The following is a 27,874-nucleotide window of genomic DNA, read 5'->3' as shown; positions in this document are numbered from 1 at the left end:
CCTGCAAATAGAGCCAGCCTGGCCCAACCTATCATGTGTTCCCGAAGATCCTGCCGTTTCGATAAACGCGTAACGCCGCCCGGTTGATATAAGCCCTCCCTAGGAGAAGATCGCACCATTCACACCCCCCAACGTCCCATGCGCATAGATCGGCACGCCATTGATGGTATCCACGATCTTCGGATGCATGAGCCCATTCGACCCTTCGGCCCCTCCTTCCTCCTCCTTAGTAGCTGCCGCCTTCAGCGCCTCGGCCTCGGCTTTTGCATCCGGACCCGTGAGTCCCTTCCGGATCGCAAGCACGCTGTCAACAATAACGGCATCGATGCCCTCCCGCACCTGTAGTCGCACGTTCTTTGGGTCGTTGTTCAGCGTCCCGTAACTCACGCACACGAGCCCAGACTCCTTAACCACTTTCACGAGGCGTGGACAGGTGACCAGTGGCTCCGCGGCGCTGACGACGCCGAGCAGGTTCCAGCGCGAGGCGAAGCGGATAGCTTCCTGCAAGCTTGAGGCCCTAACGTCGCCGACGGGCGCGGTGCCGGCGTCTGTGAGGAAGAGAATCGGGATGCTGGGCTGCTTGAAAGAGAGAAGCAGGCAGACGTCAGGGTTGAAAGAACTGAAGATGATGTTGCGTCTCTTGCCGAGGTCGTATACTTTGCGGAGGACGGTGTCGACGAAGGAGTTCAGTTCCACGGCGTACGTGTCCATCTCTTGCTCGAGGGACTCGTGCAGCATGGGATATTCTGAAGGGTTAAGATTAGTCACCATGACTTCCCACACGGGAAGGGCCGAGGGGGTGGCTTGCGCACTCATCTCGATATTGAACCCCACGGACTCGGGAAGCTTCACAAACATCTCTTCCAGAGTAGTGAAGGGCGCTTGGATGAAGTTGCCCCGGCTATTAGCCTTGTATCCCTTCATCTTGAAATCACGCGTGTGCTTCATGCGCTCGGTCACGTCCAAGTTCTGCTCGGTCTTGAGGCCGCCGACGGAGTAGGAGAACGCGCGCGGTCGGAACACGTGGTGCGGCTTGCCGACATCAGGGTCATCTGGGCCTGCTATCTCGTCTGGCGACGGTGGTCTGGAGATTGAACGCGGTCCTAGGTTGTCACTGATGTGGAGAAACTTGAGACGAGTTAGCATGCAGAATCATACGCTCGTGACGGTCTGGAGTACAGACTTGTTCCAGTGTTAGTGTGTGAACGGGCGCATCGATCCCCGTCTCGCTGACCAGAAAATCATGATAAATCACCGGTACAAGATCCTTGGTCAACTGTACATCTGCAAGTTGTTAAATTACCGGTGATGACGTTCGGACAGATTGATGCCGATTCTTACCAAACTGCGGGGCCTGTCAGTATATCACGGGCAAAGAGTATGATTCAGGCTTACCTCGACATAATTTGCGCCTAAATTCGCAGCTGCGATGAATGACTAGCGCTCGAGTTAGCATTGCCACTGCCGGTAGCAAGCGACCGCATGACACACCTGTAGCGTGTTCTCACCAAGCTGCAAAGACTTCCGCGAAGCCAAATTCTTACCCAAACCTTCACTAAAGTCAGGATTACACAAGCGGACACAGAGCCGAAAGCAGATTCACCTCGATGACCGATAACCATGGTTGAAGCTACGCGCTTCCAGTACGTATGGTTTTCTGTGACGGACATGTTTGGATGAGTAAACGGCGTAATGACCAAAAAGTTAAAGTTGACAGATCCGATCACATCGAGTGTCTCGGCGGCAACGATAGGTACGCTGAGGTCCCCTTGCAGCGACATGCGATTCGAGCCAACGTTGGGTTTCACGCTAGCCAGCAAGGCGACGCCACGGCCTACAATCCGGTCTTTGTTGCCCGCATAGGTAGGCACGATGTCAAAAAGGAGCTTGACCTTCGACACATCCGTGGTCATGAATGTCATGGGCTCCGTGCTGATGCTTTCGGCCACTGGCAAATCGATGATGGTAGGTTCGCCGGTGGCGCCAGTTGCGGAAACAACGACAGAAAGGGCGGTGTCAAGCTGAGTGGCATGCGCATCGGCAAGCGGAATATTGTCTAGTTTCACAGCCGCGGTATTCTTCCGCACATCCATGGAACCTAGGCTGACGAGGACTATACTTTCCTTAATCAGATATCGATGTCCGAAAGTTTTGACAGGCTTGGCCACGGGAGCAGTGTCGTTATCTCTGGAGAGCCCATTTGATCTGCGTTCTTCGAGCGACGATATTCCTGGTGGAGATCCAGAAGAGGTAGTGGAGACCTCGGTAGCAGGCGAGTCTGGTACTGATGTGTGCTTGGCAAGCAGGGCGGCAATGTCCAGATGGCCTCGTAAGGCGGCATGCTCCTTTGCCGTCCAGCCTTCGAAATCCGCTCTGTCCAGATCAGCATGGGCCTCAATCATGAGCTCGACGATCGACAAGTGACCGTCAACCGCAGCAATGAATAAAGGCGTCCAGCCAAAGGTGTTCTCCGGCACATCGATGTCTGCTTTCTGACTCGATGAGCCCTCAAGTAGGATCTTCGCGCATTGCTCGTATCCGTAACGCGCTGCTACATGCAGAGCAGTCTCGCCCTGCTCGTCCCGATAATTGATGTCCACGCCGGCTTCCACCAGTAGCTTAACGATCACTGTCGAATTGGACTTTGTTGCGAGAGCCAGGACGGCACCCGATCTAGAAATGTTCTTACGAACGCTCATCTTGTCGTCTGACTGGCCTTGCCAGTTCTCCGCTTCCAGCAAGGTTTTCGTAGTAAGCGGATGGCCTCCGATAACACTGAGATGCAGCGGAGCGTAGCCTTCCAGGTCCTGCCATGTAGGCGAGTCGATACCTTGAGAAACATCAAACTGTCCCCATTCTTGCATGTGGTTGATAACCACCTGACATATCACGACGAAGCCGTATTGCGCAGCATAGTGCAATGGCAGCCGGCCATAGGAGTCACGTGCCTTAAGAGCTGATCTCTGATGAGAGCGCAAGCTATTCAAAAGGTAGACGAGCAATTTAACGGACTCGTCGTTCTTGTTGAGTAAGTTTGTGGATTCCTGCTCGGTCATCTGGCATGTCGGCGCGAGTAGCATAGGCGACTCAGCTGGCATAAGGAAGTTGGACGTGTCGGTAGTCGGCGCAAGTAGTAAGCCTGCGCTCTGCAAGCCGCTATTTGCTTTTGAACGGCCGATGGTAATGACGAGTCTGTGTATACAGTTTCGTTGGTTGATGTCATCATCCTCGTCGAGTGACTTGATGTCATCCAATAGCTTGTCAATGCAGGTCTTGGCTTTGCACGATATTGATCGTTGAAGCAGGTTGAGCAGCAGTTTTTGAAAAAACGGACTCGAGCGGTCTTCGCCGTCCGCTTCCGTGAGCAGCTCGGCTAGTATAGCGGCATCATCATTGCGGATGGCTTGATCGAGCGTGTCCAACAAACCTGACGGTAGGTTCAACATGGTTCGAGACGACACCCTCTTCATGTTCTGCGTTGAATGTACTGAGCTTGAATCGTCCGATGTTTTGACGTCGCTGAGGTTTGACAGCCACTCATTGATCGTTTTCATGTCTTCTGACAGCTGGGCATTGGTCGCAAAGGGTTTGGGATCGACTTTTGTTGCGAGATAACGTTGCTGAGTGGAGGCTCGCGGAACTTTCTTGTCAAGCTTCTTCGTGATCTTCACAAAGCCTCTTCGATTCACCTCGCCGTACCATTGTAGCTTTCTGAGCTGCCCACGCAACTCAAGCAGAGCTCCCATGAGATCTTCAACCTCGTCTTTGTCCAGCCCTTCGGGTATCTCAGCTGTTGTGCCATATTTATCGTGTAGTAGCTTCAGTCTTCGAGCCGACTCGGCGTATTTCTTGTTGTAGAACCCGTCGACGTCCTCGAGATTTCGATCGAGGGAGAAGAAGAACTCTAGACAGAGTTGTGAGTGAACTACTCGGCAATCTGAGGGCAATCGGTGTAACATACCCGCAAGATCTGCATCTCCGCCTTGCTTGACAGCTTCGGCGGCCGATTTGATGAGCTTCTTCAGGCCCTTGTAATTGATGTACGATGACGCCCATTCCGGCACCTGGTTGCGCGGAAGATTCTGGCCGAATTTCATCTTGTCTAGTCGTGTCACGTATGGGTAGAAGGTGCGGTCTGGAGCTTCCTCCGGTCCTCAATAGAGCAGCGGTCAGAGAGCGATCCGCAAGCGCACGCGCGACGAAGAAGAAAAGAAACAATTATGGAGTTGATTCGAAGCTATTGAAGCCATTCGTCTATTCCGAGTGAGCTCCACTATACCGGAGCGTGGGTTGTTCGTCGGCGATTTGAGTGACGCTGTGAAGTGTCAAGGGTTTAAGGTTTAAGAAAGCACGGAACGTCGGAAACAGGGGATGAGCTTGGACCGCGCACACCGTTCAGGGTCCACGCGATTGAAGGCGAAGGAGGTGAAAGTGTTGAGTTTTGTCGACCGGATCGACCTGCGTGAGCCAAAGTGGCTGTATGCAGGATATCTGGGGTAACCGACGGACAAAGAGCCAGGGCTTAGTTAGCTTTGTGGACGCGGATCTGGCAGCGGCCGTGGAATCCGTTACGGCTGGCTCCGCGGATCTTTGTGGCGTCGCCTTTGTCAAGACTAACAACGGTTTTGCCCTAGAGGCTCGAGGTAGAGTATCTCAAGTCTGGATGGTGAACCCTCTGGAGGTTCGAGGAAAGCTTTTGTAGCGGTTCAAACAGACGTGGAGCGGAGAAAACTCCACACAGAGGAAAGGTTCATGCTGCGCGCTTTGTTTAGGCGTTAGCGCGTAGATCTCGTGTGCTCGTGCAGAATGAAGGTTCTAGAGAACGAATGAGGTTCGCGGACATTATCAGTCCCACATCTGGCAGCTTGGCTGGACCCCGCAAGGAGACAGCGGGTGTGACGCAGTAAACGGCCCTGAACGTGCGGGTGCATACGAGGGTGCATAGAAGCCTGGCTACGGCGGCTCTTCTGCAATCGAGGCATCTTGAAGACAGCCAGTGGAGAATCACAGGGTGGAACGAGCATATCAGCCTTGCGGCTATCTCGTGGACGTTTGTCCCGCTGCCGGAGAGACCCTTGTCTTCCGCCGCGGAAAAGCGATCACGATATCGGATCACAAGATGTCCGGAGTGGGACAAGGTAGGTAGCAGCCAAGGTAGTTGTATGGTAACAAATCTATATTTAGGTAGCACGGATGAATGGTATATGGAATATACCCCGACATGTACCTACATATCTGATTTCATGACATGGAAGGATGAGATTCGTATCAAGCAGCATACCGGAAGTGGTACGTTCTTGAAGGCAAATATCGCAGTTTGCCTAGACATCCGAGGCGCTGTGCAGTGTGCGCCGTCACTTGCCGAAAGAGCAAACCCGTAAGAGAGGAACGTAGGGAGTAACAACCACCCTGGACAGTATCCAACAGTATAGGAGGCTAAGGCTGGTATGGTCTATTATCCAACTCCTCCGTTTTATTTACAACCACCCTCGTCCCTGTGTTACGCCGCGCGCGGTTTGCCAACAGTACAAAAACCGCTGTCTCTCCGAAGAGCCTGTATCGAAAACGCATGCAAACGCTACAAGCACTGCCCGTACGCCTTCTGGCAGCCCCTCTGGCAATCCCTTGAAAGGCTGTTGCCGCACCTATTGCTCGCATTGCAGCACTTCCCGAACGTCGAGCCGCGGCAGGTCATGCCGGCCGCAGCGCCACAGTTGCCATCCGTGCTGACTTTCGTCACCGTCGCTGGCGGCGCCGACGTCGCAGAGGGAGCCACCGAGCTAGCCCTCGAAGTAGTTACGGGCGCGGTCATAGCTGAAGAGCTAATTAGCGGCGAAGAGGAAGCAACGCTGCCCGAGCCGCCTACCGAGCAAGACCCGAAGCCGGCCTGGCAGCCTGCGCCGCAGTGGTCAACTGTTGAGCCGCTGTCGAATCAATCAGCGATCACGTTCCACTGAGGATGCTGGTTGAGGAGAGACTTACCACCACCCATACTGCGAGCAGCAAACCCCAAACGTAGAGCCCGCGCACGTCTGGCCCGTGGTTCCGCTGCACGTCCCATCAACAGAGACCTTGTTAGTGCCTGCTGGTGGCGCAGACGAAGTGGATGAGGGGCGGGCGGACGTGGGGACGGCCGAGCTGGCGCCGTTGGAGCCACAATTGCCAAAACCGGACTGGCACCCCGTGCCGCAGTGGTCGGCTGTTGAGCCGCTATCAAATGTGTTAGCCTTGAACTCCGCAAAATGGTGAGGGATACGTACCACCACCCGTACTGCGAGCAGCAGTTCCCGAACGTAGAGCCCGCGCACGTCTGGCCCGTCGTGCCGCTGCACGAGCCGTCAACGGAGACCTTGTTGGTGCTAGCCGGCGGCGCGGAGGAGCTGGAGGATGCGACAGTGGACGTAGGGGCGGCGGAGCTGCTGGCGCCGTTAGAGCCGCAGTTGCCGAAGCCGGGCTGGCAGCCTGTACCGCAGTGGTCGGCGGTAGCACCGCTGGAAATTGTATTAACGAGCGTACAAAGGTGAAAAGAGAACCGGATGTGCTTACCACCAACCGTACTGGCTGCAGCAGTTGCCGAAGGCAGCTCCTAAGCAGGTCTGTCCAGTGGTGCCACCACAGGATCCGTCCGTGGAAGCTTTGGTGGCGGACGCCGCGGGAGCGCTGGATGTAGCGGACAAGGTTGGTCCTGCAGACGAGCTGGCGGAGCTAATAACGCTGCCGCTGGAAGAGCGGTACCAGTTCGCTACGGGGTCGCCGAGGCATTCTCCGACAGTGACGGCCCTGTAGCCCGCCTTATACAGGGTGTCGAGCATGTACCCAGTCAGGTTGTAAGCGGTCTGGTAATGGATGTCGTGTGCGATGGCCAAGAACTCGTCCGCTCCGGGATTGCTGCCGCTCAGTGCGTTCGAGAACCTGTTCTTTGCATTCTGCTGGAGCTCGGGGGTTACATTGTTGTAGTCGTCGGTGTCGAGGTCAAAGTTGGTTACGTGGTAACCCAATTCCCTCATATCCGCCTCGCACCCGGATGCAGCAGTGCAGCTCGAGTACGGGGGACGCATGTATGTAGGGAAGAAACCGAGGATGTTCCGCAGAGCCATCTCGTTCTTCCACATCTGGTTTTTACGCTCCCACCGTGAGACGGCGCTGAGGTCCTGATGACTCCACGAGTGGCTGGCAATTTGGTGGCCCTCAGCATGCATACGCCTGATCATCGCCGCCCACGGATTGGCGGCGTTGTCGATCTGGCCCTTCCCAAGATTGTTTCCGGTGATGAAGAAGGAGGCCTTCGCGCCGTAGCTTGCAAATATGTCCAAGACAGCATCGGTGTAAATATATGGTCCGTCGTCGTAGGTTATAGCCACGGTGCCGGGAACTACGCAGTCGAACACGCCCGCTCCACCATAAGGCACATTCCCGCTCAGAGGGCGCGCAACAGTCGAAGTATTGGTGCCAGCTGGGACTGTGTTGGCATCGCAACCTGGGCCGTACAGAAATTGACAGTCAGGAGCAGCGCAGTAATCCTTTCCTTGACCACACCAGCCCTACAAAGGTCTTAGCCCCCTTGACTCTGCAAGATTCTGTGAAATTTGCTTACAGCGCTTGAGCAGCAGTAACCGGCAGCGCAGGTGCCAATGTTTGCTCCACATCGGCCTTCTGCGTTTCCTCCTTGTCGAGCTTCCAACCCAGCGCGCTTCTCAAATGATCCTTCGCCCCGGACTGGCCCCATAATGTTTCTTGCTTTGAGCTCGGCAACGCTCCTGCGTCCGAAGATTTGAGGCATGCCCTCGCTGCCGTGCGCCGTGATTAAGGCTGGCAGAGCCGCTGAGGCCACGAGAACGGAGGGAAAGTGCATCTTGAAGATTTCACTTGTTGAATGGTTGTTTTGATATTAAGATAGGTATAGATATTCGAAGCGAAGAATTAGTATAACTTGAGCAGCAGCAGCAAACAGAAATATGACGTGCTGCTGACGACTGAAGGAGCGTGAACGAGTGATGCCGCCGCCAGTCAGGGCAAAGATAAACGAGTGCAAGGACAGATTAATATCTGTGAGAGACGCAGGAAAGAGGAAGAGGAGTAGGGTGCCATCCCGTATTTTCTACTCCACCGCAATACGAGAAGCGCGACATGGGATCGTCCAGGGGCACTGGAAGCTCGGAAGCGAAAGGCAAAGCGTCCCGGTGCACATCAAGCGGCTAGGACGCTTGCGAAACGAGGACTGCACACCAATCGCCTGCCTTGTCCTCAACGGGCTCCAGGCAGCCGTGATAGGTTTGGGATGTGGGTAGCGTTGACTGCCGTCCGGCGCACTGGCCATGGCGAAGTCTTTGGGTGTGCATCTCGGGAGCTGAGCCCTGCAGATCGTGGCTCGAGTTGCGGGAATACGTCCCTCTTTCAAAACAGCGGCCGCTCGAGAGGACGCCATCTTCCAGAAACCAAGCTCAGGCGTCGTTCGTGGTTCTGTGGGGTTGATACGGCAATTGTCTGTACCAAGCCTGTTCCGCCTGTCAAGGCTTCATCCGGATATCTTAGTTCCGGAGCCCAGGATGGAACCGCAGGTACTCAATGCCATGCACGCTTAGAGTGCTCGTAGTCGCATGACAAAAAGTGCCCTTCCATCGTGCAATTCGCCTACAGGCTAGCAGTGTTTGTGAAGAGCTGGCTGGCACGCCGGTCCCGAGAAAGTTAAAGAGGCTGCCGAGAAACGCGAGTTGATGCATGCAATGGGAGGTGGAGATTAAGCAGGGCCTTAGCGCCACTCCTTCAGAGCCGCGAAGCCTTGGCACGGCTCCTATTTTTAAATTCTGCTAGGCGGTACGACGGTCCGAGGTGACGGTAAGGACAATTTGGACAGTTTCCAAGGCAGACATTGTTGATGTGAACGAGAGGCACCTCATGGCTTTTCAACGTCGGACGAATAGACTCGTTGCACAACATCGGCATGGCTGCTGCCACGTTGGCGCGCAGATGCAGGGAAGCGGAACTCGTGCTGGATCCCTCGGACGCGGTACAACGGCTAAACAGCACGATGACGCAGTCGGCTTTCTAGTGAAAGGTTTCTCAACTCTCATTAACCTCAGTTAAGATGCAAGGACTACACTCCCCGCTCAAAGCGCCGAAGCGCCATCAGCTGTCCCTATTCGAATCGACTCCACAATGAATCCCACAGCTCTCACAATCCTCACTGGGAGTAGTCCATCTACGCCCAAATGGCCCCGATGCTACATCCCACACCCTCCAGTGCTTCTCAACCCTCGCGCATGCCATACCCCACCGAGTCGCAGTCGAAAACGTCAAGTGACTCCGCTTGGCAATATCCCACCAAGAATGAGCGGGGAACCACCATGCGGAGTCGCTTGACTTACTCAATCGCGCCTCGCACCTCACGCCCTTCTAATCTCCCACTTCACATCCTTGATACTGACCTCCTCCCCCGCCTTCTCATCATAATCAAACCACTCCCCCTCAGACAAATCAATCCCCGAGAACTTTGTGTTCGACTCGAGCCCCGTAGCCAGCCAGTCCCCTTCCGACTTAAACTCCGTGAACTCAAGCCCTCGGCAGTCGAATTCAATGATGTTGCGCCGCTGGGGCGGAGACGAGTGTGGGTAGGTCGCTGGCGGATTTCTGACGCTGGCGGAGTGTTCGCGTTTGCAGTTCTTGCAGCGCCAGACGAAGTTCGCTTCGCCTCTGCTGCCGCTTTGCTCATGCGATTCCTACAACAGATCGGCCTTAGCGCATGGGAAACAGGAACGGATAGGATGGGGAGCGCGCATACGAAGCGGCTGATGTTGACCCAGTTCGGGTGGGTCTCGCGGCAGGAGGTGCACTGGACGCGAAAGCTGTAGTAGAAGGGGTTGGCTTCGGTGTCGTCTGATCGGAGGTCTGTTACGCTGGGGGAATATCGTCAACTCTATTATCTGATTAGTCCCATGTAAAACTCACCCGTTGAGCTCTGCTGTCAATGTCAATGCCAGCATCTTTCTTGGTTGGCAGGTGGAGCTTCAATGCGCGTGGTGGGGGGGGCTCTCAACGGTGGGGCGTCACGGTATCTCTCCGATGCTTGGCAGTTTTGCATGCGGCGGCGTCGGGTCGAGTTTCTAGACGACATGCGGTAGAGAGTTCGCAACACTACTCCTCTTAATAACCTTTGCAAGCTCTTAGATACACCCGTAATAGCTTTCTTACCGCATCAGATCAAGAACCGACTTAATTGACCGCTTAATTGCTGTCTTGACCGCATACAATCGACCTACGGAGCTCCGGAACGCCGCTCTCCCACAAAGACACTCCAAAGGCATCAACGGGCCTCTTCGCACACATCCGACACAGTATGCGCGGATAACAATGCAATCCATCTGGTTTCGGACCGCGCAGACCCGGCGCAGCTGCCGTTGTCCCTCATGCGTATCAATATCGAACAACCTAGCCGTCGCACGGCGATCAACAACGTTCCCGATACGAAAACTACTATGGCCGTCGCCATCATCGACTTTCCTGTACTCTACCATTCTCGCCGCCGCGGCCGTTGCAGATGCAAAAGTGAAGGATGATCGGCGGACTCAATGGGACAAGGCCATAGCGACGGCCAAGGAAGAGCTGGAAGAATCTAAGAATGCGCTGCGGCGCGCTCTTGATACGAAGGGTATGAGCGAGATTGAGGTAGAGAATCGGCATTGGACGGGAGTTTTTACCGATCAGTATTTAAAGAGGGTGGCGGATGTCGGAGTGGGCGATTCCGCTTGGGCAATGAATGCCGTTACCCAAACTCAACATACGGAGGGATATTCAGAATCACAGAGTGCAGAATCGCCAGAGGATAAGGAATGGGAAACCGTACACGCTACATTGGATGTCGGAACGCCCCGCGAAGAATGGCCAGCGAATTTTGGGCCTGAATTGGACGCCGACAATCTGCCTCCGCAGTCGCTGTGGGCTAGTGGTAAGATAAAGCAAAAGGCGCTGGACAGGAGGTGGACGCCAAAGAAGATGCGAATGTCGGATGCATCCGTCGTCTCCCTCGTCAGCAGATTCATGCTCGCCGCAGGGCTCCACTCCCAGACCCCGGCGGCACTCGAATCCCTACCAGAAGCCATCGGACCCTTTGCATGTCTGGAGAAAGAGGATCTAGAGTCTGCTATACAAGAGGCGCTCGTTACCATCGAAGATATCCGCGGATCTCATTTCTGGCAAGAGGGCGACAACCTTTCCACTCTTGTGCCATATCCCTATTATCAGCACGATCAGCACGGCACGTACCGAGCCATCGGCCGCAGCAGAGATGACTCCATATACACCCTCTTCGATGAGCACTTCTCCAGCCCGCAAGAGTTTCCCCTCCCCAGCCTCCTCGCCAGCATAAGCCACAACCTCCTCACCTCGACCGCAGCACCCGACTGCCGCACCTACAACATCCTTCTGACAGGCCTCTCCCGATTGAAAGCAGACGATCTCTTCGATGACACCGTCGAGTCTCTCTACGTAACCAAAATCCGACCAAACGAAACAACCTGCGCCACTATCCTAACAAACTACACGCGCCGCGGCCTCGCGGATAAGTTCGTCGACTTCGTGGGCCGCATGAGAGGTACGCACTCTGGGGGTCTCATGCTCGCTCGACCTGACATCGATATTGACGAAGTCAATAAGACGAGGTTAAGAATCCATCCGCGACGCCCGGAGAAGATCATCCAGAAGGTGCATCCGACGCCCAAAGTCTTCTCAGCGCTCGTCGGGGGGCTGCTGAAGTTTGAAGGCTTCGAGCGGGCGTTGCAGACCTGCGTGGTCATGAAGAAAGATGGATGGGGCCTAGATGAAAAGGGGTGGACAAGTTTTCTGCGGGACTGTGTGGGGAGGAAGAATTGGAACGCGGGGCTGGGTATCTGGGAGGTCATGCAGACATTGGGTATTCAGGGGAAGAAGAGCTTGGATCAGAGATCTTATGCGACGATGTTGGCGCTTTGCGCTGTTTGTGGGAAGCAGGGTGTGTTTGAAAATGTCTTTGGGGAGGCAATCGCGGCAGGATGGAGGCAGAAAGAGCTGCTGGCTACGGCGAGCGGCGTGAGACGTAGAACCGAGGAGGAGGCAGAAGCTAAGAGAGAGGAGGACGAGGTGCGGAGGGCTCCAGTACAAACGTCATTCACCCTGTCTGCCAAGGCCCCTACTGGAGAGAGTTCTGTATTTGGGGAGGTATATTTGGAAGATGCGTCAGTAGCCGCCGAGCAGCCCACGGATAGTTTCGTGGTAGAAGCACCAGGAACAGCGCAGAAGATCGCGCCGGAAGAGGTATCGTTGTCGCAGCGCAGTGTGGTTAAGTCAGAGGACGGCGTCACACTAGCGTACGAAGAGTTAGGAGATCATCAAGAAGATCTCGCAAAGCAGGCCAACCTGGCTTCGAGCAACGACCAGCTTCCCACGATCAACAGCACTGAGACCGCGCCGGTCTTAGACAACACCACTGCCGAGCGCCAGGCCGAGCCATCGCACTCAGCTGCTACTTCTGACAACCGAACCACATCGACGGCAGCCCCGGCTACAAGCAGCAGGTCCCTGGATGGAGATCATCAGCAACACGGGGCAAAAACCGCGGCGGCCTCTGTGGCGACGCCTCCTACACGGTATATGCCCTGGAAACCACGCTATACGCGATCACGGGCGAGATACCCCAGCGACGATGCAGAACGGATGCAGTCGGCGATTGCGACGGGCTAAATGCATTCGATGCTTCGTTGTGTGGCATACGAATGGCGTTTCTGGAAAGGATTATTTGCATTATAACGGCGCTCCTGGGTTGCAAGAGCATTAGGATTTTGTAGAATACACAGCTATGTAGATAGGATTCGTATAGTGAATAGAGCCAGACGAGCCGAATGCATATACAAGACGTGTCTGCCTCAGTTACTCGGCTATGAATTGGCAGAGTATAATGCGGAGAAGCACACACGCCTGTAGAGATAGGTGAACGGAACACTACTTAAATTATCGAATCGTAATAGTTATAATCGCCTTGCAAGCTTTTAAGATTAAATACCCGCTCTATAGAAGCGTAGTATAGTTTAGATGAATAATTTTCCTAGTAGTAAAGATAATAGTAATAATAAAAATAAAAAGATAGTGCCAATCTCTATAACTAATTTCATGAATGTGCTCTCAAAGCACAAGACTTCTAGCCTCACAGCATGGCGCTATCTTCCCACGCAGCCCACACTACTGCTACCCTCAGTCCTCAGACCCACCACAGAGATGCCCTGGCCTGCAAGGTTTTCAACCCGCTCTCGGGGCCTGCTTGGAAAGGAACCCACTCGCGAGCCGGATTCCAATCCAAACTCCGGAGATCCAAGTCTCCCAGCGTTCAGCATGGAGGGTCTAGGCGCCAGCCGTAGCGTTAAGATCGTTGTCTACACCGCACTTGCGGTCATTAGGACGATCGAGACAGCTGTGTGGTGCAGGTGGGGTTGAGCCAAAATGTATCCGCCGCCGGAGAAGGTGGAGGGCGGTGGTGAAGGCGCTGTCCGTTGATTTCCAAGGTTAACAGTACGCATTAGCAGGGCGTGCAGGCAGCTTCTCCGCTCATTCAGCGGAAGTGTACGATGTGTAAATGGATCTTCCGTCATCTCCCCTCAAAAATGCTCTGCTGCCTGAGAGTTGCAACAATTGTGCTGCAGATCAGCAAGCCACAGGCGTGACTTCGCGCCCCCGCATCGAGCATTCGGTCGTATCGACGCGACAGTGTCAGGCAGCGAAGCCACAATCGTTCGATTCACAACTTTCTGCCTGGTGGATCCGTATTCACATCATTGTCGCATTGCGGGGCGCTGTAGGAGGGCGGTGAATAGGGTCCCATTATTGAAGTTATATATTTCGTCTCGATTCTTGTCTGACCTCAAGTCTCCAATTCTTCTAGTACTTCGCTAGGCAAGCAATCAGAAAGAGACACACAACACCAATCTATCAATCTATCAATCGGTGGTTTAGGTCTTTATTACCGTAAGCCATGTCTCTCTCAAGCCCGCTCATCACGCCTTGCCTCTGGTTCGACAACGAGGGCGAAGAAGCAGCCAAGTTCTACACCAGTATCTTTCCGAACTCAGAGATTCTCTCTGTATCTCATTACTCTGAGGTGAGTGTACCGCTTTGGCATGATAGACTTCGCTGCGATGTTCCTCGTTCCCGTCGCTCGCCATTATGTCGTCCTGCCTCCCCCGAGTCCAACCAAGACCTCAAAGCCTAGCATCTGCACAGTGACTAACACCAACCCCCTCCCAGGCCGGCCACGAAACCCACGGCCAACTCGCAGGCAAAGTCCTCACCGTCAACTTCAAAATCTCCAACACTCCCTTCGTGGCTCTAAACGGCGGGCCGCAGTTCAAGTTCACCGAAGCCGTCTCGTTCCAAGTCGACTGCAAGGACCAGGCCGAGGTGGACTACTACTGGGGCAAGCTGCTCGAGGGCGGCGGGACCGAGAGCGAGTGCGGGTGGCTGAAGGACAAGTTCGGGCTCAGCTGGCAGGTCGTGCCGGTCCAGTTGAAGGAGTGGCTCAGTGGTGAGGATAAAGAGGGCGCGAAGAGGGCGATGGAGGCGATGATGAAAATGGTTAAGATGGATATTGCGAGGTTGAAGGACGCGTTTAAGGCGTGACTTCGTGTCTGAAAGGGTCAGCTGAGACACTTGTTGCAGGATTGAGATCTGAAATCTGAGTATAGTGTTTCAGACACTAATTATAGATCGAGGATATCTAAGGTGGTAACCCAAATCAAAGCGTTACTCTAGTGGATATTATGTTTCTTATAGCATGGAATCACTCTAATTGTCCCATCTCCAGTATGGTCACGGGTCCATCTCAGTCGTGATTTGGTAGAACTATGTGAGCAGTTGGAAATGCACTACATAACTTTTTGGCTGGCGCTTGAATGTACATTTCGAATTCTGCAAGCCCATTATTGCAGGTTTAGAGACATTATCGTTTCTCTGGGGTAGAGACTACTCAGACTAGAAAAAGACAGAATGCACTAGATTCCGGTCGCTTCAAATTCTCGTATATTGTTTCGCGCGGAAACATGAACAAAACTTCAGAAAACTCGTGATAGTCGACAAGGTTCAGGCTCCGTTGCTAACTAGACCATTTTGCTGATCCAGGTCGCTGTTAGGATGCGGTAGACGAATGACCGGTTTGGTAATCTGGCGGGCGGCGAACTTCCTGTAAGCATCCGGAACCTCGTCAAGGCTGTGAAAGACTTCATCGATGACAAAGCCCGGTTTTGCCTTGCCGCTTTCAATAAGGTCCTGCAGCTGAGGCTGTAAGCGGCGTACCTCGGCCGGGCCACCGTTGATGGACAGAGATTTGGCCCAGATGAGGCCAACAGGGACCGTGAATTTGCCTTCCTTGCCAGTGCTGAGAGGAGCACCGCGCGTCGGACCAGTGGACGGCAGGTAAACCCCAATGACGCCGATGCCTCCTGTAGGCTCCGTAACATTGACGCAATGGTTCAAGATTACATCTTCCTGAGGCTCGAGCTCAGCGTTGAGACACTCAAAGCCGACGCAGTCGCAGCTGCGGCGAACGCCGCGGGGCTCGTAGGCAAGGATTTGGGATACCGGATCACCCTCGGTGAAGTTGATAGGGATAGCGCCAATAGAACGCGCTTTCTTGAGACGGGCTTCGATATAGTCTACTATATACACTTTGCTTGCCCCTCTCAAGACGGCCGAGTAAGCGCAAAGGAGGCCGACAGGACCGGCGCCGAACACTGCTACGCTGTCTCCAGGCTGGAAGCCGGAGCAGTCGAGCGCGTGCCACGCCGTAGGAAAGATGTCACAGAGCGTGATGTAGTCGAGCTCATGCTCTGTGCCTGGCGGAAGTTTGAGACAGGTCGAATCGGCGAAGGGAATGCGGATGTACTGGGCTATCTAAGGAGTCAGCTGGAAAGAAACGGTGTGATGGGGTGTAACCAGGAAAATTTACCTTGTGCGCCCTCGAGATGAGGCCCAAAATCGTCCCCATATCCGATGATGTCGAAAGGGGTTTGGGGATTGAACGTCAGACAATAAGTCAATCGACCCCGGAGACAGTTGTCGCAGTAGCCGCAGCTGATGAGACACCCCACGGTGACATGATCCCCGGCCTTCAATGACTTAACGCCTTGCCCGGCTTGCACAACAATACCAACGCCTTCGTGCCCCATTATCCACGGCGGATTCCGACTGCCCAAGAGTCCGCGGTATGTATGAAGGTCAGACCCGCAGATTGCAGAGGTCGTGATCCGGATGAGAACATCGTTCGGATCCTCAATTTTCGGCATTGGTTGAGATTTGACCACCATCTGGAAGGGCTTGCCTTCCCAAACAACAGCCTTCATGGACTTGGCGGCAACGTCGGTGGACATGCTGAGAAGTAGATATTGAGAACGAGGGACGACAGAAGGGGCGTATATATTGGACTTTGGACTGAGACTGAGGGCGTATTTGGACGCTTCAGTCAATGCGCTCGCTTTCGAGTTCTTATATATGTCACACCACAGGTTTACAGGGACCCTGTTGACGGGACATAACAGATAAGAGCGGCGCTTACCCATCATCATCGTGTAAGATGTGCTGCATACGCAGCGCTGGAGACGTCCATAATGTCAATCCTCATAAGATTAGTGGCGAAGACCTCACTCCTAGAACCGTACCTCTGTCCTAGAAAGGAGACCCATCGCTTACACGGTACGCCTACCCTACCTGAGCTTACTTCTATCCCTGCTAGCGGAAACATTTGAGATCAGGTGACTTTAGATAATCTAGGGGAGATCCCACTCAGATCCTATCCGTGTGAGACTCCTAGGCTTACTCAGCTCGCCTAGCGAACGAAATATAACCGGCTTATAATGACCTGCCCGATTCTAAGCCATACTTGCAGGATAGCACAGTCAGCTTACCTCAGGCTCAAATCCGGAGCAGTAAGGGCGATGCGGCGACATGTCCTCGTCACTGCATCGTGATAACACTATACCACTTACAACTTGCGGCTAAACGTGTAATGTTTGATATCGTGATCCGGTCGTCGTGCAAAAGCGAAGAAGGACACGCCTGGGAATGTGCGAAACCGTTAGTATTACGGACGTTGAGCGCACGTGACTTCCGCACGTAACTTATAGTGAGTCGGAAAAGTGTTTCCGAACTAGAAAGTAGTGGTATCAAGCGATAAACTATAATCGCTAGAGTCTCGCGCGCCTAGCTATTAGCTTTAGTATATATATAATATATCTCTATAAAGCTATCTTCTAAGTCTTTATTTATAAGCTTAGCTATATATAATAAAGATTACTATAAAGTAGTAATTCTAATTAAACTATAGAAGATAGTATAAGATATAATAAAGTTAGATTAATACTATATAGTAATTAATTGGATATATTATAAGAATATAAGATTCTTATTCTAAGTTAAGTATATTACTCTAAGAAATAAGAATAGTGTTACTAATATACTATAAGCTAAAGTAAGTACCTTAATATCTTACTTAGTCTACTTAGTATAAGTAGTTCTAATTATACTAATTATACTAATTATAATACTAGTAGACTAGAGATAATTTAGTTATTATATAATACTTAGTACTAATTACCTTAATTTAAGCCTATAATAATCTAGTTTATAATACTATTCTCTCTCTTTATAGCTTTTATCTTAAAAGATATATTCTTTCTTTATTATATAGAAAGACCTAAAATCTTATATAATATAAAAGAAGCTTTAAGCTAGCCTCTAGCTTTCTGCTAGTAATATACTAGCTAAGTAAAAGTATATAGTAGTTACTTCTATATAATAGAAGCTTAGTAGAATTTAGTCTCTTACTAAACTATCTATATTACTTTATTATATATATCTTATTAATATATTACTATATTAACTATAAAAGTCTATATTCTCTAATAATTCTAAAGTCTTTACTTTTACTAGAATAGTAAATTAGTAACCTATTATATAGTATTAATATAACTATAAAGTATAAATACTTTGACTAAAAAGTCTTTCTAATAAAATATAATAGAATTAAATACTAATACTTCTTTAGTGGAAATACTCAAGTAGTAGTTAATATATAAACTTAAAGCTAAGTATATATAACTTCTAGAAAAGAAATAGTTATATATTCTTTAGAAGAAAGTTAATATTCTCTATTAATATAATATTAAATAAGTAATTATTTCTATTTTTCTTTCTATTTTAGATTTATTTCTAATAGAGAAACTAGATATATATAGAGCTTTAGGCTTACTATTAATTTATAGTGCCTCTAAAGCTATAATAATTTAAGATAATAATATCTCTAAGCTAAGCACTTTAGTATTATTATATAAGTATAATACTAGTAGTATAATAGTGAAACTATAGGTTTCTAAAAGAACTACTATTATTATAAAGATTTCCTTATACTAAAAGAAGAATATTTAGAAATATTAAGACTTTTATAATAGTATAAAGCTAGTGTTTCGCCTAGTTCCTAATATCTTTTAAAATAATTAAACTAAGATTATATATACGCTTTAATATATTAAAAGCAATATGTGATTTCTCTTAAAAGACAGGTATTCTGTCGCGCTGTAGCTCTTGGATGAAAGGATAAAATATCTAGTAGGCCGCTATTCGTGAGAAGTTCGAGAATTTCCTCGAGTAACTAATTAAAGAGAGTTAGATAAGAGGTATAGTAGGGCTCGACGCAGACTGAAGCTAGAGCCCGAGCCAAAGCGCAAAGGCGTGTTATAGTATTGATAGTGTGTAATGCAGTACACCAATGCGATACTCTCCTCCGAGTGATCACATTTACCAGGCGCAGGCGAGCTCGGTGAAATCGCTCCCCTTACCGGCTCCATCCGCCTCGTTAGTCGCTCATCGAAATCCCGGGCCGTGCACTTTCCCTTGCTTCCCCTTGCTTCCCCGCACTCGTTGTATTATCCGGTTATTAGATCGCGCTCCGGACTTTGCCTCGCTGAGATCTAATTGATAGGTGTTGTACGTTCCGGAGCCGGGTAGTTGCCTGAAGACGCGAACTTGTTTGTTTGTCATCCTTGCATCGGAGCACATCGCAAATTGAGCTTCGAGAACTATCAGTATGATAAGTAGAGGTCATAACAAGACTCAAAATCGAAAGGCAACTTGAGAACCGCCCGCTTTTCCGTCCGTCTCGAGCTTTAATAGATACTTCTTTATCATTTATCATTAATCACTCATCTCTTGCGCTATTGTAATGGATTTGACTACTAAGATTATAACTCAGAACGTTAATATAATCAACTCTCGATGCCCAGACCGAACACTAAGATAACTTCTTGAAAGAGTTGTCGTTCACCTACACGACTTGGTGCTAGAGACTAGGCTTAGCACAGGAGAATGGTAGACTGCAATAGAATTCCTCACTGAAGTAGGCTAAACCTGCACCACAGTCCGCTAGGTAAGCTTCAAGGCTCCCGCGTATTAGTTCCGTGCTTGTCGAGGCTATGCCTATCCTAAGGATATATTTGACGCACGCTTGGTGAAGGAATACATCCTTCTTTCTAACATCTTGGTTGTTTCACTTCTCGTGGATTCGATCGATTACCTAAACTAGAGGGGGCAACCGAAGGGACTATTCTAGGACCGTTCCACACACACGAAGCTAAACATACTCTAAATGGAAGTGGCATTCAGTGATCCAGAAGGACAACCGCTGCTTGTGATCTGCAAGGTCGGCGATATCGCAGGCCAGCCGATTGCTAATGTGAAGATCGATGTAGGGGAGACGGACTCTAAACGATTCTACGATGTTCAATACGACGAGCGCGACGGACCTAATAGACGTGCGGTCCCTACAAGCGACGAGCATGGATCCTTCTAGTTTAGAGCCATTGTTCCTGTTCCATATCCAAGTTCAAGTGACGGTCCTGTGGGAATCTACTCAGCAAGCTTCATCGCCACCCTTACCGACCGAGTCACTTGCATTTCATGTTCAACAGCCCAGGCTACGGCCCCTTTACCACGTAGGTTTACACCAGAATATAAGGAGCGGATTATTCGTGGCAATTAGGCGTTAACTGTTTCGTCTCGCAGTGCGTTGTATTTGAAGGACGATCCTTATGAGAGTTCCGATGCGGTTTTGGGAGTGAAGAACACGTTGGTGGTTGACCTGAAAAGGGTGACCGATGATTCGCTTATTTAAAAGTTTGGTGTGGAATCTAGATGCGCGCTCTTGGAATATGACTTTGTCTTGGTCACCGAGGAGGCAGCGATGGATTTGCGGTATAAGAATACCTCCGTTGCGATGAGCGCTCAGGGGAGGAACATGGAGTTCATTAATGGTCTGCCCATTCCTGATGTAGATTGATTAAGTCATCTATTTTCAGAAGTCTTGAACCATAAATACAAGTGACCGATGCAGCTTATCCAGAAAGCAGACCCAAGGACAAATAACAGGATGTAAGTTTTGCGCTACCCGATCTATGCGCTCATATCGATCTGCAGGTTTGAAGCGAATTTCAGGCTTCTCTCGTACCACATCTCCAGACTTTCAGCACCGCAATGTAGACACTCAGAAACTCACAACGCGTAGACTAAGAAACGAAACATTCAGGTGCACTTCCCGGATTAACATCTCGAAGTCATGTTGGCCGCAAGGACCCTAGACACTCCTCCGCCCTTCCGGAAGATGATCCGTTAGTAGGTCGCTGCGAAAGGATTGCGGGGATTAAGAACGGCTAACAAAACCACATTTAGGAGTTCCACGCTTCGCTATGAGTAAATTCCGGACGTGTAGACAAAGGGCTCGCATCTTTCCGGCTTCCGGAGCCACAGCCGGAAGTACTGGACGCTTTCCGTTGATTGAACGTTGCCCCACAGCAAATGAAGCCACCGGAAAGTGAACTATTAGTGCATATCTTGCAGCTCTGTGATTAATATTCCTTACTATTATTCTATGCTGGATTTCGATAAATAGTATTATTTGTGATGCTCGTTGATATTCGCTGCTAAATCACTAACCCTGGACGCCTAACTCTTCTCGCTCATCACAATCTTTTAACAGATCCCAGAAGATATGGTTGTTCCTTCATCAGCGAATGAAGCTCCAAAGATGGTCGCACTTGGAAGAAACGCTCAATAAGAGAACGGAGACTCGATAGTCGAAAAGCGACGGGACACTGCCAGAGAAGTCAAAGACGTGGTGATCGAGAATCTGCGCCTAATGAGCGTTATTATCATTGGAGCTGGCTTCTCAGGGATTTATTGTGGTGTCCGGATACCGGAGCGATTGCGCAACGTAAAGTTGACGATCTATGAGAAGAACGCCGGAGTGGGAGGAACGTGGTACGAGAATAGATATCCAGGCTGCGCCTGCGACATTCCAGGTAAGTAAAGTGCATCTGAAATAAAGCCGAAAACAATAAAACTAACGAAGCTGAAAGCCCATTCCTATCAATATACTTTTGCTCCTAATCCAAATTGGAGCAGCTTCTATGCGCCGGCACAAGGGATCCGAGAATACCTGACGGATGTGGTACGACGATATTCGGTGGACCGTTTCATCAAATGCTCGCACAAAGTAGTGGATGCGCGATGGAATGACAAGGTTTCTAAATGGTATAATATACGTGCGTTCATATATATCACGTTGCTAAGTACCAAACCCTAGGCAAGTTACTGTCGAAAGGGTTAAGACTGGGGAGTTCCTTGTTAATGAGGCCGATATTGTCATTAGTGCTCGCGGGACCCTGAACAATATCTCATGGCCACAAGTGCCTGGACTATTTGACATGAAGATTCCTGTAATGCATTCAGCGGCATGGGACAATTCGTGAGTGGAGCATAATATCTAGAGATGGAATTGTCTGACACATCTTTCAGTTACAACTTCAAAAACAAGCGAGTAGGTGTTATCGGCGGCGGTAGCAGTGCAATACAGATCATTCCATCCCTGCAGCAGGTGCCAGGCACACATTTGAGCTGCTACATTAGGAGTAAGACGTGGATCTCAAGGCCATTCGGGGACGTGGCCATGGAAAAGCTTGGTATTAACGAGACAAAGTGTAAGTTACTCAAACGTTATACTTACGTTCATAGGCTGACAAGTATAGTCACGTCAGAGCAGAAAGCTCGATTTGCGAGAGATCTGGAATACTACCTACATTTTCGGACTACAATCGAGCGAGACGCGAACTCGGTACACTCTTTGACGTTAAAAGATTCCGAGTTCCAAAAGGGAGCAAGAGAGGATTTCACGGCCCTAATGAGCGAAAGACTTGCCGGAAAACCCCATATTCTCAAGTCTCTTCTGCCTTCATTTAGTGTAGGCTGCCGAAGACTTACACCCGGACCCGGGTAAAAATGGCAGAATTATCAATAAAGTAGGGTTAGCTTGTGCTAAGCAGGTGCTTACATTTTCAACAAGTGTAGGTGGCAACAAGGGTGGCACTGCGGGTATGCCACAGGGGATATCTCCGCAGGTGCGCCAGCAGACCGACCACCGTTAAGATATGCTGAGTGGCACGCTAGCGGGGAGGTTGGCTGACCCGCTCCGGCCACAGGGTTACGGGGCTGGGTATTTTTGGCAGAAGAGATGAAGAGCGATGTTGTCAGCTCCAGACGTGGTGGAGTGGTGTGGAGAGCTCCAAAAGGTCCCCCTTTGCAGGGCGGATCCGAGCTAGGGTCTCGAAACAGTACCGAGATCCAGGGCTCCACAGCGGGAACCAGAACAGGATCCGCGGAAGCTAGACGAGGCACCGCCAAGCTACTGCGGGGGCGGCGACTGTCTTTGGGTTAGCGTCTGACGATTACGTACTCGGCCTTGGCAGTTGCGTAGCGTTGTTGCTGAGTCAACCAACGCGCCCAGCATCCAAACCGCGATCAGTCTTCGCGACAGCCATCGTACAACTTCGCGATGTGGTGCAACGTGCGGCTATGTCTACATCGCAGGCTTCCATGACACAGAACCAAAACATAACGCCGCCTTCGAGCTTCGCTCGCGTGAAAGCCATCAGGCGCAAGGCTTAGAGCTGCTTTCTGCAGGTGCTTCACCAGGTACGCTGTCACTCCTTGTGACCATCTCGGTCCTTCACTGATCCGTTGACCGGCCAATCGAGGGGTCGCTTCCTCAGCCTGTCTTCGAGTCGTGGATTCGTATTCTCAATGCACACTCTTCACCGAAATCTTCGTCGCTCAAGGAATTGTGGTAGCCGCCGTCTCGCATCCCTAGATTTGATAGTGTTCGGTGTTTCTACGTTACCACCCGGTAGCCCAACATCGCTGCTCGAAACTCTTCATCATCGAAGAAACACCACCACTTCAGGCTTACCACTTGTCCCTCCAAATCATTAGATCTATCAGTGTTTTGGCTGCAATAACACCCGTAAAACAATCGGACTGACCATTCGCCCACCACCACCGATTGTTCAGAAATCCAAGCATTCTGTCAATATCAGGCTTATTCTGCGCCTCATAATCTGCCCATGGCTGTTGCCATTCCGTATGTTTTCCTCTCAGATGATTGGTTTCGTCGTTGTAGGACACTCCGACACGATTGAGCAGTGTTTGCATTCTCCAACCCGCTTCTGCTGACATCTTGTCAACTGTGGCGATATTGATTTCCTCGAAAAACCATCTTGTAAACTCTTCAAGACTTGAGTCCAGGTCGCTTAATTGCCTTTCGTCTAAGGTTTGAAGATCCTTCCACGATGCGCCGCCAATATGAATGACGTCTTTCACTTCTCCTGAATTCCAAGACTCTTTGATTTCCCTCTCAAGTTTGTTCAGCGCGATGGCCCGTCCCCTCCCGTACATGAGCGGCAAATAAACATCGAAGATTCCTATCAAACAATATGCCTCGTCTTCCTCGCGTGTTGTTCGTCGATTTGCTGCCCAAGATCTGCGATCTTTCACCCTAAAGTGCGACAAAGGGGTCTCTTGAAGGGCCTTGATTGGAATTCCGGTAATCTCGTTGAGTGTTCGCTCTAGGGACCGCTTGTCACCGAGCCGCTTTGCTTCTTGGGAGTAGAACACGACTGAAGATGGAGCAAGGAGCTCCTGAAGTGTCCATCCGCGAGTGAACCATCTGCTTCTCTTGAATGCTAACTTCCAAGACTCTTCTTCCTCTCCGACGGACCTCCTGACTGAGACGTCAGACAAGTATACGTAGCATCTGGCCGCCCTTTGATACCAGCGAAACATAGAGTTTAGAGATTCTTGAAGCTCCGCACTGCTTGACTTGTCGATGCAGCAGGTATCTATCCAGATATACAATAGGCCGTCTTGAGCAGCTTGCCGTTGACAGAACTGGAGCTTGCGATAGCCAGCTTTATGAGTAAAGTTGCGTGTACCATCTGTTAGATCCTTGTAAGTGACCTCCTCTTCGTCCGCACCCCAGGTATGTGAAAGGATGGCATAGAACGGAATGTCCTTGGCGTCCTTTCCAAAGAAGTTTGTCAGGCGGCACTGGCCGTCACTGTCAAGCCGTAGAAGACGCATCAGGAAACAGATTCAGGACTGCGTAGGTAGACGAATTCTTGTAAGGTAGACGAATTCTTAAGAGTATAGCGTCCTGGGAACAAAGCTGCTCGTCTCAAGGACTTACCCCTCTTTTGTGTTGAGGAGAGGCGCAAGGCTAGACTATAACTAGAACCCAGCTGGTTCTCGGGCCGATTGGGGCGGCGCATTCAAGCTTCTACCGTCGAACTTTATCCCATAGCCTGGTAGTGTGATTCAAGTGGTCCGTGCACGACTTGTCTTGGCACTACCCCACTACTTCTCCGGATGGGTTTACTATATAGTAGATGCACTAAATGAATTTATCACTTAACGCTATAGGTAGAACACGCACTCGTAATAGTATAGATTATAATATTAGCATCTAAGAATCATTTTAAGCACGTAAGAAGCCCAGGCGAGCACCGCTAAAGCTATAGCAACTACCTTAATACGAACTAATATATATCCAGCCTATAAGCGACTAGTACAGCCAATCCAACCTCTCTAAGCACGTTAACCCTACTTATCCGTATAAGATATTCGAGCTATTCTTTCTATTACCGGAGTTGCGGTTAGGGATAAGAGAGTAGACAGAGTAGATCGCGGGAATAATGCGTGGCAAAGTCGTAGAATAAGGTAGGGCGAATCGCGCCCCGAAGTTAGAATTCAAATATCTCTTACTATTATAGCGCGGTGCTAGTATAAAGTTAGTAGAGTTAGCGTAGTTTTAATAGGGAGCGCTAAGGCCGGAATCAGAAAACCTTAATTAGATAAGATAGGGTTTAGTAGTAATAAAGAAACCCTAATTGGATTAAAGGTGGGCGAAACCCCTAAGGGATAAAGAAACCTGTACCTATAGGTTCGAGAATCAGGTGCCGATTTCCATACAAAATCACCCCTACACGGAACTTGCCGTTTTAGAATAGGACCCTATTCTTAAATCCTTACTAAGAATCCGGTCCCTCTATACAATAAGCCTATTTATATAACGCACCACGGTTGCATCCTCTTTAAAACTTATATAAACGTGCAGGACGATATAGTAAGTAACTCTATTAAAAAACTTTCCAGCTATCTCGCATAACACGGCTAATACATAAAATCAACCACTTATATAATATATATAAAAGTATATTAAATTCTATAATCTCGGGAAAGCTAGCAATACCCACTAGATAACCCACGTAAGCGCATTATATTATAGATAGCTTAGGTTTATATATAACTACTCTGCTAGCTATAGTACTTAACTAAGGATACCTTTTTATTAGGGTCGCTGCTAGTAAGGGATAATCACGACCTTGATTCTAGTTTAAACTAAAATCCACTATTAATACACTCATTATTATTAAGGGGAATATTATATACTTAAATTAGTAAAGGTACAGGCTTAGCGGAAATATTATCTACCTCTATACTAAAGAAGTTTCTAATACTGTGACCGTAACGTCTATAGTCTAGTTAAAACTATATTATAACATATAGTAATACAACTTCTACCCTAACCTATACTATAATGTATTCTATATATAAGACGACTACGCTAGCGCTTAGGGTTCTTATAGAGGCTAAACGAGAGATTACCTCCATATATAGCTATATAGAGGCTAACTAGTAACCGTAATAAGTAATCCTATAACTTAGTCGCTATATCTCTTAACTACTATATACTAAATCTATACCTTATAAGACTAAGAGTAGAACTATAATCTTTCCACCGCTAGAGCCAGTCTAGTTAGTAATATACGAATAGTACTTAGACTAGAGGTTTAAGTTAGAATAGAAGAGCTCTGTATAAGAATACGTTATGTATAGTAGTTAAGGTCTACGAGCTCTTTATAAGAAGCTTAAAGGATATAGTACAACTTATATCTCTCCTATTATATATACCGTAATACTAATAAAGCGGATACTAGCTCAAAATCACCCTAGAGTATAGGTATTAGCTTATACTATAATCTAGGAAATAGTTACTTACTACCTTAAATTAGTATAACCTTAAATGCTATTACGCGAAGCTTTAAATAATTATTATACTCTTTCCGCGTTTCTTAGCAATTCACTATAGAAATATAAAAGGATACTAAAGCTACTATAAAGGCCTACTAAGAATACCTTATCTTTTAGGTTCCTATCTTATTTCACGTTATATATACTACGCTGTCTTTACTTTCTTTAGGTTAGTAAATATCTATTTCACTTTAAAGATAGTATAATTTACTAGAGTAATATTATGCGCCTATTTATTAAGCAATTTCACGAAATAATCCTTACTTTAAACGCTTCACCCTAGATACCTATATAAACTCCTCTACCCCCTAGTTACCTTCTAGACTCCTACATCTTACTCGCTCTTTTAGGTAGGTTCTAGTATATTTTCGTGCTATCTTAATCTTTTTAGTGTAAACTAGAATCTATTACTTTAAAAGATAAGACTAGCGCGCTACTTTACCTACTAGGTACGCCTTATTAAGCTAACGCAGCTGTCTATTAAGAATTTCGCTAACCGGTATTCATATTAACTAGAAGTACAGCCGCCTACCTTAAATAATATATTATTTTAATAATAGCGGGAATGCTAGACTCTTTAGAGAGTAATAGTAAGGGTAGAACACTACTATATAAGCTAAATACTATCCTAATTAAAATATTAATAGTAGTATTAATATTAACTATAGGCTTAAAAGATAGTGAGGCTCCGGCTTTAGTAATAGGTAAGCCTAGTATCCCTATATGTCTACTCGATTTTAGTTTAAACTAAATCTAGGTACTCCGGCTCTAGTTGCTTTCTTATTCGCTCTAGGTACTCCAGCTCTAGTTGCTTTCTCATTCGCTCTAGGTGCTCTAGCTTTAGTTGCTTCCTCGTTCGCTATATATATAAGTAAGCTTAAACCCCCGCTTTAGCCTAATTTTAGTTTAAACTAAAATCTAGATACTCCGGCTAAGAAGTCGAAAAGATGTAGTAAAAAAAAGTATAATACTAACACCGCCGCGAAAGCAGCTAAGAAGGCTAAAGTGCTAAAGGAAGTAAGGTAAAAGATATAAAAGAAGTATAACGCTTACTTTAAGGTTTCTACCTATAAGTTTATTAATAAGAATCCCCTCTTTATAATTAAGGGTAGTAATAACAAAGTATAGCCTATTACAGTAAGAATTAATAAGTTCTATTCTAAATAGGACCTCGCCTCTTATCTCGGCTTTATTACTATAAGGGAATTAAATAACTAGATATATAAGAGCCTAAAGTAGAGCTCCTACTTTATAGCTTAGTTAGAAAGATACACTAGTATCTTTAATAGTAGTTAAGACTTATATTTAAGGCGGAAGTAAGTATAGGAGGTTAGGGTTAGGGTTAGGGTTAGGGTTAGGGTTAGGGTTAGGGTTAGGGTTAGGGTTAGGGTTA

The 27,874-nt window shown here is 48.9% G+C and overlaps 7 protein-coding genes and 1 pseudogene across 8 annotated transcripts; 3 read left to right on the top strand and 5 right to left on the bottom strand.

Moving 5' to 3' along the window:
* Positions 1–99: 99 nt before the first annotated feature.
* W97_00374 (uncharacterized protein) lies at positions 100–4,097 on the bottom strand (the record flags this gene model as incomplete). Its single annotated transcript, XM_007778289.1, has 8 exons — positions 100–746; positions 813–1,128; positions 1,184–1,284; positions 1,342–1,345; positions 1,396–1,437; positions 1,492–1,550; positions 1,604–3,904; positions 3,962–4,097. 8 exons carry the CDS (start codon positions 4,095–4,097, stop codon positions 100–102), a joined length of 3,606 nt encoding a protein of 1,201 aa, XP_007776479.1.
* A 1,481-nt stretch (positions 4,098–5,578) lies between these two features.
* Positions 5,579–7,852, bottom strand: W97_00373 (uncharacterized protein; the record flags this gene model as incomplete). Its single annotated transcript, XM_007778288.1, has 5 exons — positions 5,579–5,924; positions 5,983–6,210; positions 6,261–6,491; positions 6,547–7,541; positions 7,595–7,852. The coding sequence occupies 5 exons, from the start codon at positions 7,850–7,852 to the stop codon at positions 5,579–5,581; spliced, it is 2,058 nt and encodes a 685-aa protein (XP_007776478.1).
* A 1,531-nt stretch (positions 7,853–9,383) lies between these two features.
* On the bottom strand, positions 9,384–9,980 carry W97_00372 (uncharacterized protein; the record flags this gene model as incomplete). The annotated part of the gene is made up of 3 exons (XM_007778287.1): positions 9,384–9,716; positions 9,779–9,893; positions 9,946–9,980. The coding sequence occupies 3 exons, from the start codon at positions 9,978–9,980 to the stop codon at positions 9,384–9,386; spliced, it is 483 nt and encodes a 160-aa protein (XP_007776477.1).
* A 367-nt stretch (positions 9,981–10,347) lies between these two features.
* Positions 10,348–12,711, top strand: W97_00371 (uncharacterized protein; the record flags this gene model as incomplete). Its single annotated transcript, XM_007778286.1, has 1 exon — positions 10,348–12,711. The coding sequence occupies one exon, from the start codon at positions 10,348–10,350 to the stop codon at positions 12,709–12,711; it is 2,364 nt and encodes a 787-aa protein (XP_007776476.1).
* A 1,282-nt stretch (positions 12,712–13,993) lies between these two features.
* Positions 13,994–14,637, top strand: W97_00370 (uncharacterized protein; the record flags this gene model as incomplete). The annotated part of the gene is made up of 2 exons (XM_007778285.1): positions 13,994–14,119; positions 14,266–14,637. 2 exons carry the CDS (start codon positions 13,994–13,996, stop codon positions 14,635–14,637), a joined length of 498 nt encoding a protein of 165 aa, XP_007776475.1.
* A 459-nt stretch (positions 14,638–15,096) lies between these two features.
* On the bottom strand, positions 15,097–16,355 carry W97_00369 (uncharacterized protein; the record flags this gene model as incomplete). The annotated part of the gene is made up of 2 exons (XM_007778284.1): positions 15,097–15,902; positions 15,962–16,355. 2 exons carry the CDS (start codon positions 16,353–16,355, stop codon positions 15,097–15,099), a joined length of 1,200 nt encoding a protein of 399 aa, XP_007776474.1.
* A 4,262-nt stretch (positions 16,356–20,617) lies between these two features.
* Positions 20,618–22,481, top strand: W97_00368 (hypothetical protein; annotated as a pseudogene; the record flags this gene model as incomplete). The annotated part of the gene is made up of 5 exons: positions 20,618–20,673; positions 21,644–21,805; positions 21,856–22,037; positions 22,086–22,329; positions 22,400–22,481.
* An 817-nt stretch (positions 22,482–23,298) lies between these two features.
* On the bottom strand, positions 23,299–24,471 carry W97_00367 (uncharacterized protein; the record flags this gene model as incomplete). Its single annotated transcript, XM_007778283.1, has 1 exon — positions 23,299–24,471. One exon carries the CDS (start codon positions 24,469–24,471, stop codon positions 23,299–23,301), a length of 1,173 nt encoding a protein of 390 aa, XP_007776473.1.
* Positions 24,472–27,874: the final 3,403 nt, after the last annotated feature.

The sequence above is a fragment of the Coniosporium apollinis genome (assembly GCF_000281105.1).
Source record: "Coniosporium apollinis CBS 100218 chromosome Unknown supercont1.2, whole genome shotgun sequence".
NCBI classification, from domain to species: Eukaryota; Fungi; Ascomycota; class Dothideomycetes; genus Coniosporium; species Coniosporium apollinis.
The sequence above is the reverse complement of the archived record's forward strand: the minus strand, read 5'-3'. Positions and strand labels throughout refer to the sequence as shown.